This window comes from Monodelphis domestica, chromosome 8 (assembly GCF_027887165.1).
Source record: "Monodelphis domestica isolate mMonDom1 chromosome 8, mMonDom1.pri, whole genome shotgun sequence".
Classification (NCBI taxonomy): Eukaryota; Metazoa; Chordata; class Mammalia; order Didelphimorphia; family Didelphidae; genus Monodelphis; species Monodelphis domestica.
Window position 1 is genome coordinate 192286339 of NC_077234.1, and position 12895 is coordinate 192299233.

Consider the following 12895-nt stretch of genomic DNA (forward strand, 5'->3'; position numbering starts at 1 on the left):
AGTTAAGCTTGCCAGACAGAACCCCCAGGGCTGGTGAAAAAGACAAGACCAGACAGATGAGAAGGCGTGGACAAGAAGCACAGTTCTACGCATGAGCACACCAGTTGAAGTTGGATCCTTACCCGCCCCCAACATTCTTTGATGACGGGGAGGGGCGGAGGGAAGAGGTGGTTCCTGCGCCTGCGGGTTAGGGGCGGGGAGTAAAGGAGAGGGAGGAACTGAAATTGCGCCTGCGTATTAGTGTCTGTCGACAGGAAGCCTCTGGCGCTGAGGGGCGGGGACTCCGAGTCTGGGTGGCAGAGGGAGGAGTTTACCCCGGCCGCTGCCGCCCTGCCGCGCGCATTGTGCAGCAGGCGGGTCCCCGCGCGCGCGGCAGGGTCCTGGGCTCGCGCTGCTCCCAGGAATGGTGAGCAAGGGGCCGCTGCTACGCCTACTGACTGCCTTCAATCGGAGGAGGATGAAGCTGCTAGTGGTCATCGCCTTTGTCGCCTACGTAGCCTGTAAGTGTGTACGGGAGAGGATGGATGGAGAGCCCCCATTCATTCATTGCTGGGCACTCGTGGATGGGGGGAGAAGGTCGGGGGGTAGTGGAAGACTAGGTTCCCTTACCTCCTCTTAGATGGATAGTTCTTCGAGGAGGGGTGGGGGGGGCAGTGAGTAAGGGATGGGGGAAGCGAGTGGCACTGCTGATGCAGAGACGGTAGCTGCGGTTGCCTACACACTGCATTCTGAGTGGTGGTGGTGGAGGGGATTGAGGGGTTTGTGTGTGTGTGTGTGTGTGTGTGTGTGTGTGTGTGTGTGTGTAGCGTGTGTGTGTGTGTAGCGTGTGCATGCTTCTTGGGTGCAGGCGCTTTTAGCCTGGAGGGTGCTTTTCCAGTTTTCTAAGCCTTCCTTTCCACACCTGGCTCTACCTGCTCTTCTTACCCTTCCCTCTCCAAACCCTCTTTCCCCTCTCCCAGCCTTCCGGGAGACTCGGCGATTTTTGCTCTTTTGCTAGTAATCTGCTAGAAAACTTCAGCCCAGACCCACGGAGACCGCTTTAGGCCCCGTAGGGAAGAATGCAACCTGTGTGGAGTTAACCGTGAACTTGAGACATGGAGGTTTCGGAGGGGGGGGGGGGACAGGACTGGAGGCGTGTCTGCATTCTAAGGGTGGTGGAGCAGGGTTCAAGTTGGTATGTAGGAGAGATGAACACAGGATAGGGATCATTTAGGGCTGTAATGGTTAGATAGAGTCTTTTGATTACATTCCCTGGAGCCCTCCTTTTTTTGAGTATAGACGAATCGGGTGGCAGCGGAGGACTTCCCAGCCTGTTGCCTGAGATCCCTCGTTTTCTTCCTCAGCATCTTTTCCCGACTCACAGCGCCCTTTAAGGAAAGAGAGAGTCGTGTGTGTGTGTGTGTGTGTGTGTGTGTGTGTGTGTGTGTGTGTGTGTGTGTGTGTGTTTATGGTTGCTTACTGTGTGTGTTGAATGGAAGTCGGAAGAGTAGAAGAGGCTGGCAGAGCTCAGCTGCTCTGCAAGTACCCGGTTAATGCCCTTTGGGGGGGTCTCTCTGGGTAACAGCTCAAAAAGCCCTCCTCCTTTGTTGTTCTAGTCTAGAGAGAGTTGTGCCGCGCACAGCCTCGGAACCCCGTATCACCCGCAGCCAGTCAGCGGTGTTTATTAAATAGGATAAAAATACTGTGCAGTTGGCAGAATCCACAGAGCTGAGTGTTTACACTGCAGGGAAATTACTCAGCATTTAACTATTCTCATGCTAAATTTTACCCACCAAACCGAACACCCCTTCCTCTTCCATTCCCTCCCCCTTTGGAAGGCAGACTGGATCACAAATGTGTATCTCCAGCCAGCCTTTCCCTGGGGTCGATTCAGCGGCTCTGGGCTGAGCCAGTAGTTGATGTTACAGACCCAACAGCATGTAGACAGGATCTTAGTTCTTCCTGAAAGGGTGGGTTCTTTTTCATTGGGTGCTACTTGCTCAGTCTTCAAGTAAGAAAGGAAATAAGTTCCTTGAAGAACTGAAAGGTGGTGGAACTATTTTGAAAGAAGGAAGAGTGCAGAGTAATAGGACAAGACAGTGTAGGGTTTGCCGTTCCCCCCCTGACTGCTGGGGTTTTAGTTTGTCAGCAATGTACGGCTTCTGTTTGGGAGCGACGTCCTGATGACTTAAAGAAATGACAGGTTTTTGATGTTATTGGTGTAGGGTATTTTGGGAGCAGGGTAAGATGGAGCATGAGAGTATTGGTTAAAAAAGCGTTTTGTGGAGGAAAATATTTATTAAGCACCTGCTCAATTTCAGGCACCCTCATAAGTACTGGAGATAGACATATAAAATTAAGGACCAAGATGAAATGAAAGTAGTTCTTGCATGCGAAACCACTAGACAGACACACAAACAGACACGAAACCACTTACCCTCCCCACCAAGGGGGAAGCTTTCCTTTCAGGGACAACTTCAAGTTTGGAGAAGTCCCTTTTCATAGCACAGCCTCTCATGATGGGTAATGGACAGGAAGTGATTAAATGTTCAATTGTGAGATACAGACTAAATCCTCTAGGAGTTTAGGAGAGAGAGTGGTTGAAAGGACTTCAAGTCTTCATAGAAGAAATAGGACTTGAGCTAGACTTCCAAGAGTGGATAGAAGTGAAACTGTAAAGGTAGAGCATTCAAGGTGGGAAGAACTACTTTACTAAGTTTTGAAAATAGAAGAGTTTGTTTGAAGAGGTAAGAAAGGGAGTGATTGAAAATGTGAACAGAGTAGTTCGTAGAGCACCTTGAATATCTGGGGGGAAAGTTTGGATTTTACTTTTTAGGTGTTAAGAACCCTCTGAGGATTTTGGTGTAGAGGAGTGAAATGACTAATTTTCTATATAAGTAATATTAGTCTGTCAAGAACGTATAGGTTGAATTAGAGAAGAGAGAACTTCTGGAAATGGAGCCAGGATGATTTTTTGGAGGCTATTAAAGTAATCATTTCATCAAATAATGAGACAGTGGCAATGTGGATAGAGGAGTGGGAAAAAACAAGTTTGATTTTGGAGTAGCTAAGTGGTTTAGGGAATAAAGACCCTGGCCTAGAGTTTGGGGGTCCTAGGCTCAAATTTGGCCTCAGACACTTCCCAGTTATGTGACCCTGAGCAAATCACTTAACCCTAATTGCCTAACCCTTACTCCTCTTCTGCCTTGGAACCCATACTTAGTATCCATTCAAAGATTAAAAGTAAGGGTTTCAAAAAAAATTACATATCAATGGAGAGATTAACAGGATTTGGTGATGATTGATTTGAAGCAGAGGATAAAGGAGAGGGAAGAGTTAGATGACCAAGAAAACAACAAAGTTGGGAAAGTGGAATCTAAAAGGGAGGAAGTGATTTCAGCTTTGAACATTCTTGAATTGTAAATAATAGTGTGACATCCCAATGGAAGTGTCTTTTTGACTCTTCACTAGCCATCACCTTTCTTTGACTCCAAATACAAAAAAATGTCAAGATTGTGGGATGTCTCTTGTGTAAGGAATTCAGAGACTGGAAAGCTAAATTTGTATCTTGTTTCCCTTTGTTTTTGCCTGTTAATAATTTGTTCCCTTCTTGTATCCCTTGTTTTGGGTAAAATCTTTGTCAGTGCCTGCTTGAAACCCCGCTATGCCCACCCCTCCAAATATACAAATAACACACCCAGTTTTCCTTTGCCTGTCTCATATTTCTCCTTGACTTTCTATGGCACTTATGTACTGTTTTCCTAAAAGCCTGAAGGGTTGACTTATCTGCTCCCTCATATCTTTGCTACCACTCTTTTCTAGCTGGGATCTTTAGCACCCAGGTCCTCTGTGGAAAGGGCAACAGGTTTTTCACATTTTGTGCTGTCCCTTAATAGAGACTTATAACCTTAAGTTTTTAAAAAGAAATTTGACTGCTAGTAGCTACGGAGAAACAAAAGTTTTAAAATAAAATAAAAATTAAGTCTTAAAAAAATTCATTAATACATTTCCCTAGTTTTTCTTAGGGAAGTTGATGTAACTCCTTCCTACTCTTCTCCAACTGCATGTTGGACATTTTGAACTGGATGTCCTGTAGATATCTTAAATTAATCATGCCCCAAATTGAACTCATTATCTACTCTCTACCCCAACAACAGAAAAAAACTTCCTTCTTTCTAACTTCCCCATTACTAGCTAGAAACCTTTCAGTTATTGGGGTTCAGAACCTAGTTTTCATCTTCAGGCTTCATACCTTCAACCCCTTATATTCAATATGTTACCAAATCCTATTGATTCAACTTTCTCTCATCTGTCACCACCACTACCACCACAGGCTCAGACCAAAATTGCATTATTCAGTGACACTGGCCTTCCTGCTATTCCTTGCACAGAAGTCTTCTCCCTCTTTCTGACTCTCAGCATTTTCATTGCCTGTCTCCCATACCTGGAATTCTCTGAAACTCTATAATATACATATATTTAAATAGATATAACTGTCCTGTAATAACAGGTCAGCTCAAAAGCTGGAGAAATATTGACCTAAAACACTCCAAGGTCTCTTTAAGAGGCTGTCAAGAGGCATCTTGGATAAAATTTGGGGGGGGGGGGAGTTTTGAGGGGTGCCTAAAGTCAGGAAGACTCAGCCTCAGATACTTTAGTAACTGTATGACCTTAGACAGGTCACTTTAACTTCTTTCTGCCTCATCTTCCTCAAATATAAAATAGGGATAATAATAGTGCTTAACCTCCCAAGGTTCTGTGCAATCAAATGAGAATATTTATAAAGCACTCTGGAAATCATAAAGCACCCTGGGGAAGAGGAAACAGATGAACCACTCAGAGGTGGGGTGTGGTAGGGGGAGGGTAGAGAATGGTAGAAGACATCTGGGGTAGGGTTACCAGCCCCTCCCATCCCAGGAAGCCCATAACCCTAACAGATGCAATCAAGACAAAAGCAGGAACTCACCCACAGGGATTCTGTAATTCTTCCTTAGAATTTTGTTATTAGGTTAACTCTAAGTCCTCCTATTGTCTAAATTTTCAGACTGAACATTTCCCTTTATTGGCCCAAGAGGTCACTAGATAGACCTCCCCTAACACAATTTGCCAAACCCTGCTTATCTGCCTACCCCCTACTAACACTTTCAGTCCATTCCTCTATCCTCATCTCCCAATAATTTTTGCTCTTTTGAAATCCATCCAGTCTATTTATATCATCCTCTCCCCATTCTTATTTCTGTCATCTACTGAAATCCATGTCCTTCATCCATTCTTTCAGACTTCTCAATGGCTTTAGCATCTGGCATGCAACTTCCTTTGTACTCCATGGCCTACCATCATTCTCTAGGGCTTAAATATTGATGATGAGGGCCATTTGAACATAAATCTTACACTCCTCACCCATTTCAGTCACATGCAAGCATGACCACACATTAGATCACTGCTACATAGAATTTCACTTTGTGGTGGATCTTCAGACTTAGAGATAAAAAGCTTTTGAGTCATTTAAATATAGTTCCTAATCAGACCTCCAGTCCTATCCCTCTTTAGAGCTCTCTGCCATTAGGAGTAGTCTTCTTTCATTAGAATGCAAACTCTTTGGGGGCAGGGATTATCTGGCTTATTTGTATTTGCTATTCCCCACCCAAGACCAGCTCAGCACAACATCTAGAACATGCCTAACTTTATTTTTCCCTTGTTCAGTCATTTTCAGTTCTGTCCTGCTCCCCAATTTGGTGTTGAAGTAGATAGTAGATGGACCGGGATTCAGAAAGCCTCATAGTCCTGAGTTCAAATCTGATCTCAGATACTTACTTAACCCTTTTTTACCTCAGTTTCTTCATCTGTAAAATGAGCTGGAGAAGAAAATGGCCAACCATTCCAGTATCTTTGCCAAGAAAACCACAAATGTGGTCATGAAGAGTCAGACACAACATAAAAACAACATGGTAAAAATCATCTATCAATCCAAATTGGATATACAATCATTCCAAGACCCCTAATTTTTTGAGAGGAAGAAACTAAGGACCAAGAAATTAATTGTCCAAGAAACTAAGGACCAAGAAATTAATTGTCCAAGATTACACAGAAATAAGTAGCATAGCTGGATTTCAAATTCTAACTTCAAGTTCTTTCCCCTTTCAAATCCTGAAAGTCAAAGTTCCTCAAAACAAACAAACAAAAAAAAGCCACCTTGTTAGCTAATTCTTGAGAGACCCAAGTAAAACTTTGAAGCTTAGAGCCCAGAAAGGGGGGGGGGGGGGAGATGGACAATATCATGGATAAGTGAGATAATGTATAATAAGACTGGCAACAAAGAAATTTATGTTTGCTCCTAGACACAAGGAGTCATTGGAATTTACTGAATAAAGAAATGGCAGGGTTAGAGCTACACTTTAGGAAAATCACTTTGGAAGCTAAGTGAAAGATGAATTGGAGAGGGAGAAACTTGAGATAGCGAGACCACTTAGCAGTCTGTTGTAATAATCTAAGTGAGAACTGATGAACATTTGAACTAGAGTTGTGACTGTAGAGAGGCATATGAGAGATGATGTGGAGATAGAAATGACATGATTTGGCAACTAATTGGATATCTGATTTGAGACAGAGCAAACAGTCAAGGATAATACCAAAATTGTGGATCCTGAAGCCAATGGTACCAGTAACAGAAATAGGGAAATTCAAAATAGGAATGAACATTGGGAATTCAGTTTTGATCGTGCTATATTTGAAGTAACTGTGGAACATAGAGCTTTCAGCACACAGTAATCAGTTGTAGATGCATAATTGGAACTCCCAGAGAGAAGCTAGAAGTCTCTCCCAAATATATACATTTGGGAGTCATCTGAATAGAGAGTTGATTAAACTATTAGAATCTGCTGAGGTCATTGAGAGACTGTAGATAGAAAAGTGAAAAGGGCAGAGGACAGTACATGCACCATTAGGGGACATGATAGAGATGTTGTTCAATCATTTTCAGTCTTATCTGACACTTCATGACCCCATTTGAGGTTTTTAAGCTGAGATACTGGAGTGGTTTGCCATTTCCTTCTTCAGATCATCTTACAGATGAGGAAACTGAGACAAGCAGGGTTCAGTGACTTGGCCAGGGTCACAGAGCTAGTAAATGCTTCAGGCCAGTATGAACTCAGGTACATGAGGTTTCCTGACCCCAGGCCAGGCACTCTATCCGTGCAACACCTAGCTGCCCTATATATATCGTGATCTGGATGATTAACCAGTAAAGGCTACTGAAAAGGAGCAGTCAGATAGGTAGGAGAACCAGGAGCGAGAGAGAGTATAACTTAGAGGAGAGAAGGAAGAATTGTATCGATGTTGTAGAGAAGTCACAGATGAAAGCTGAGAAAAGGCTTTTATTGGTAACATTGGAGAGAGCATTTTCAGAGATTATAAAGCATATCCCCTGTATCTGGCACATAACCAGAAGTTAATACGTTGTAACTGAATGAATGTGTGATACCTATCCCAAATTTTTGAGTTAGTCGATTCCTTTATTGAAATTGTCCTATCAAAAACTGAATGACCACTTATCAAGTGTGTTAGTTGGTTCCATTTTGAAGATTCCATGGCTGCTAGGGTCCCTTCTAAATCTGAAATTTTTCTAAAAATGATACTGAGAAATCTTAGAAGAGGGATGTTATATGACCTCAGTCTTGGCCTCAGGGCAGCAGTAAAATAGTTTGCTTTCCGTATGGGCAATGGTAGGCTTGAGGAAAGAAGAAAGAGCATTTGGTGATCACTGTAAGGAAAGAGACAAAAAGAGTATTTTAAGATTACCAAACCACAGTGAGGGTTCAACTTCATTATTCACCTTAAATTCTTAGTGTCCAGGAGTAAGCTTTGAGACCATCCCACTAACCCCATTCATTTTACAAACAAGACATTTGACATCTAGAGAGGAGAGGTTACTTGGACAAAGCCATAAAATATGATCAGAATTTGAACTCGATTCTCTTGACTCATCTGCACTCCACTTACCTCTCTTTTCTTTGATGCCCAAGCCTACCTGGTATGATGATCAGCAGCAGGTCTGGAACTTTCAAAGTTGAGCATAAGTAAAGGATTCTTGGGGGGTAGAAATATCTGACTGTAAAGAATCTACACATACTTAATGTGTAGATGAATAAAATCAAAGCAGGGGAGATGAATCCCAAAATAAGTTATATTTATTAAGCACCTTCTAGGTTTAAAGCACTGCCCCAGGGAATCAAAAGACAAAATGAAATAGACCTTCCTTTCAAGGACTTTATATTCTGTTGGCTTGTAAGACAATGAAAGAATCAAAGGACTAGAGGCAGTGATGAGTTTAGAATGAATTTAGAATGAGAGGCAGTTGTAGAGGTAGAAAGAAACCAATAAATAGGTTTTCCTCATTTGATTACCCAGAACCTTGGGAGGTTAAGCACTATTATTATCCCTATTTTATATTTGAGGAAGATGAGGCAGAAAGAAGTTAAAAGTGACCCACCTAAGGTTATACAGTTACTAAAGTATCTGAGGCTGAGTCTGCCTGACCTTAGGCATCCCCTCTCTGAATCCCCTCTCCCCCCCAATTCTATCCAAGGTGCCACTTGGCAGCCTCTTAAAGGGACCTTGGAGTGTTTTAGGTCAATATTTCTCCAGCTTTTGAGCTGACCTGTTATTACAGGACAGTTATGTCAATTTAAATATATATATATATATATATATATAATTTATATAAATAAAATATATTTATATATCACATAAATATAAATGAATATATATAAAACAAAACTATATAAATATACATATATTTGTAAATAAGTATTTCTAAACCCTTATCTTATTTCCTAAAATGGATACTAAATAGCAGCCAGGAAAGCAGTTAGGGTAGGCAATTGGAGTTAAATGTCCAAGGGCAAACAGCTAGAAGTGTCTGGGGTCATATTTGAACCCAGGGCCTTTCCATCTCTAGGTCTGACTCTTTCTTCACAGAGCACTTCGTTAGCATCACCATATATTGTCATTTTCATACCTATTAAACTTCAAGAAAATGCACGTGATATGCCATTCTAAACACATATACTTGCTGTTGATTGAATGAAATATCTCAGACATAGATATAGCTTTTTTCTTTTAGTTTTGTATTGGTGTTATAATTAGTGAAATACAAATCCACTTAAAGAATTAAAGAATTCATAGCGGTTTTTGTCACTGTATTTTCTTATTCTTTGGATACTAATAATAAAAATATTATTAGTGTGAAGGTCCTCATATGTTTTTTTTTAAACCCTTACCTTCCAAGGGTTAGGCAATGTGGGTTAAGTGACTTACCCAGGGTGACATAGTTAGAAAGTATTTGAGGTCACATTTGAACCCAGGACCTCCCCCATCTCCTGTCTGGGTTTGGCTCTCAATCCATTGACTCACCTAGCTGCCCCCACTTCATGGATTTATATTTTAAAAAGAGGGTACATATTCTCAGAAAAGGTTAGGAACCACAAACCTTTTACAGATGGGAAAACAGGTTTCTCTGAAGTGAAGTGATTTACCCAAGTCAGAAAGGTAAATAAAAGTGGCAAAAAAGGAATTCAAACCCAGAGTTGCTAACTCCAAATTCACTGGGTTTCCCTCTCATCTTAGGAGCTGTCTTACTTGTTTATTTCTGTGTCTGTTTCAGGACCTGGTACCTACTGCCAGGGCCAGTACCTAGTAGATATTTAAAATCAATGTTTGTTAAATGAATGAATAAGTAGAGGGCAGTAGAATTTCCTAGGCGAGTTCATTTACATCTCAGACAGACTCCAGCTTGGTGCCTTTCTCACAGCACATCCTGCTTCACAGAAGAAAGTCACCTTAGCTTATTCCCTGACATTTGGCACGACATCATAGATTTCCTTGGGTTAGTCTCAGATTGTTTCTTTCACAGGCATGTTTTTTCAGTTCTGCTTGAAGGTGAGGCATAAGCCTCTTGCCATTTTTGTATCTCCACTGCATCTAGGACAATATGTCGTAGATACGTATTTGGAGCTCAATAAATTCTATTTGGTTTGAGGAATAAAAGATGCAGTGTCCTGACTCCTCCAGTTTTCCTCTAATTGGTTTGGTATACTCCTTTCCACTAGCTTGTTCATAATGCTGAGTCTCTGGTATGCGCTCTTGAAGAATGGGGATAGTATTTATTCCAGTGTAGTCATTATGCCTTAATTCTACCATGAGAAAACAATTTCATCCCCTCATGGTATCTATAATGGAATTTTATCTGTAGAACCTTCTTAAATTTTTTTAAAAAATAAAATTTAGGGCAGCTGGGTAGCTCAGTGGATGGAGAACTAGGGCAGAAGGTCTTGGGTTCAAAACTGGCCTCAGACACTTCCTAGCTATGAGAACCTGGGCAAGTCACTTAACCCCATTGCCTAGCCCATACCATTCTTCTGCCTTGGGACTAATACACAGTATGGATTCTAAGATGGAATGTGAGGGTTTTTAAAAGAAAAAAAATCCTTTCTAAGGATTTCTAAACCCTTATCTTATTTTTTAAAATGGATACTAAATAGCAACCAGAAAAGCAGTAAGGGTAGGCAATTGGAGTTAAAAGCTCAAGGGCAAACAGCTAGAAGTGTCTGGGGTCATATTTGAACCCAGGGCCTTTCCTTTATCATTTATAACAACAACCCCCCCAAAAAAAAACTTGGGGAAAAAAAACTAACTTCATCTCTGCAAAGAAGAGAGTGAGTGAACTATTTGTTCTGTCTTCTCCCTGTGATCATTTCCCTGATCTTACCTAGTTACTCTTTATTTTTCATTTTGAACCAATCCTAGTCAGATTCAAAATAAGCAGAAACCCAAACTTTGGTCCCCTCCCTCCCTGAAGACACAAACAAAACACTAACAAGAAAACCCCTCAAACCTAGGCATAAACTTTTTAAACTTGTCAGGAACATATGACTTAGAAAAATTGAGGTGCATCTACATGTACTAGATTTTGGGGCTTAGTCTGTTAACTCCATTATACATATTAATGGGAATAGGTTCATCGTTAATCTCAAAGGTTTATTTGGCTTTGGAATGCATTATAATTTTTTCAAACTGCAGATGAACCTTTTACATTATGTTTAATTCATTAAAGTAAACTTATTCCTTGAGTACACACCAGCTGGGTACAGAGAACATTCAGGCATAAACTAGATGACATCTGGGATTAAAAAAAAATACCATGGATAATATACAAAGCAAATAGCCTGGATGTAGGTTCCAGAGATTCAATTCAATCACATTTGTATATTTATTTAACTACAGAGCAACTGACAATTTGAATAGTCTAACAAATATATCAGATATTTTGGTTGTAATCAGAGTTCACAAGTATGTTTTGAGTAGAACTTTTAAATGGCTAGCCATAGATTTTTAAAAGAAATTTGGGAACTATGTACTTAAGTCCTTTTAAAGGTATTTAGAATGTAATGCCTCTCTCTCTCTCTCTGTGTGTGTTTCTGTCTCTGTATGTATATGTATATGTTCTCTCTATATCATATATCTCTATCTAAATTTTTATTCAAGAACTATGATTTCATTCATGAGAGATACTCAGTTTGGAAATTCTCTCCATTGATGCAAGTTGGCAGTTAAGTCAGTAATTTATAGTTTTAGAGGGCAGCCTAGGGACACTGAGAAATTAAATGACTTGCCTGTCATCACAAAGTTAGTCTGTGTCAGTGGCAGGATAAATGCAGGTGTTCTGACTTGGAAAGGCTCTCCTTATTAGATTAGTCAGATGTTTGTCCCACCTCCATTCATTAAAGCTGTATACTCTATACAGCAAGCAGAGTAGGGCATTAATGTGATGTGGAAAATAAGTGATAAAACCACCTTTAAGAATAAATAATAATATATTTAAAGAAGGATTAGCAAGTCATTCTGCTTACTGGAAAACTTCATTTCCAGCTGTGTCAATATTATCTGATTCTTATGGAATTGTAGATATTTCTTTTTTTTTTTACTCTTTACCTTTAATTCTGTTTTAGAATCAATACTGAGTATTAATTTCAAGGCAGAAGAGCAATAAGGGCTAAGCAATGAGAGCTGCTTAATGACTTGTCCAGGGTAACTCAGCTAGGAAGTATCTGAGACCAGATTTGAACCTACCATCTCTAGACCTGGCTCTCTATCCATTGAGCTGCCTAACTTCTCCACAGATATTTCTTGATGTGAATGCTAGTGACAGACACAAGTTGTCTTCTTTAAAGTTTGGGCCATTTTTTTCCTATCCAGCTTTCATTTTGAAGAAGGGCTAAGGAAAACCTTCATTTTAAGTAGAAAGACCTTTTGGATTCTATGTCTCCTTTAACGCAGCCTTTTTTAAAAGGAATATTACTTTTTTTAAATGGATGACTTTTGTCTTTATTTCAAATTCAATTATTAACCTATCTTCCTCACCCTCTTCTCCCTATCTAGCCTTCTCTTGTGGCTAGTATTTAAAAACATATATGTTCAACTCACAAACTAACCTTGTTTAACAGCATATATTGAATTCCAGTCTGTAGCCACTTACCTGTCCAATGGAAAGGGAGAAGTATATTTTCTCATTTCTTTTGGGAACTGAAACAGCTGAGCACTCAATTTTGGTTTATCGTCCTTTCCATTTAGATTGTCTTTATTGTTCATATAATATTTGCAGATGAGAATGTATGTGAGGGCTTTGGGCAGTAAAATGTCATGTCTTGTAGCATGTCTTGACTCAGAATTATTTGAAGGGAAGTGATATATAAATTGTAAAGTACTATTCAAATGTGAGTGAACTATGATTATCTCAATCCATATGCTTTCACTTAGAACTCAGCTAGCATAGTATGGAGATTGATATTCCCTCTATTTAAATTTTCTTCAAAAAAATTAAATTTAAAATTTTGAATTTTAAATTAAATTTGTAATAAAA

General features: G+C 40.2%; 1 protein-coding gene across 2 annotated transcripts in view; it reads left to right on the forward strand.

Annotated features, from left to right (window-relative positions):
- The first annotated feature begins 247 nt into the window (after positions 1–247).
- The window catches only part of UXS1 (UDP-glucuronate decarboxylase 1), a 143903-nt gene continuing 131255 nt past the window's right edge, over positions 248–12895 (forward strand). The window contains exon 1 of one of the 2 annotated variants that reach the window (XM_007501194.3): positions 248–500. In XM_007501194.3, the coding sequence (XP_007501256.1) occupies positions 404–500 (97 nt within the window). In that variant the 5' untranslated portion in view covers positions 248–403. The remainder of the gene's footprint in view (positions 501–12895) is intronic. The other variant, XM_007501195.3, reaches the window with a different exon arrangement.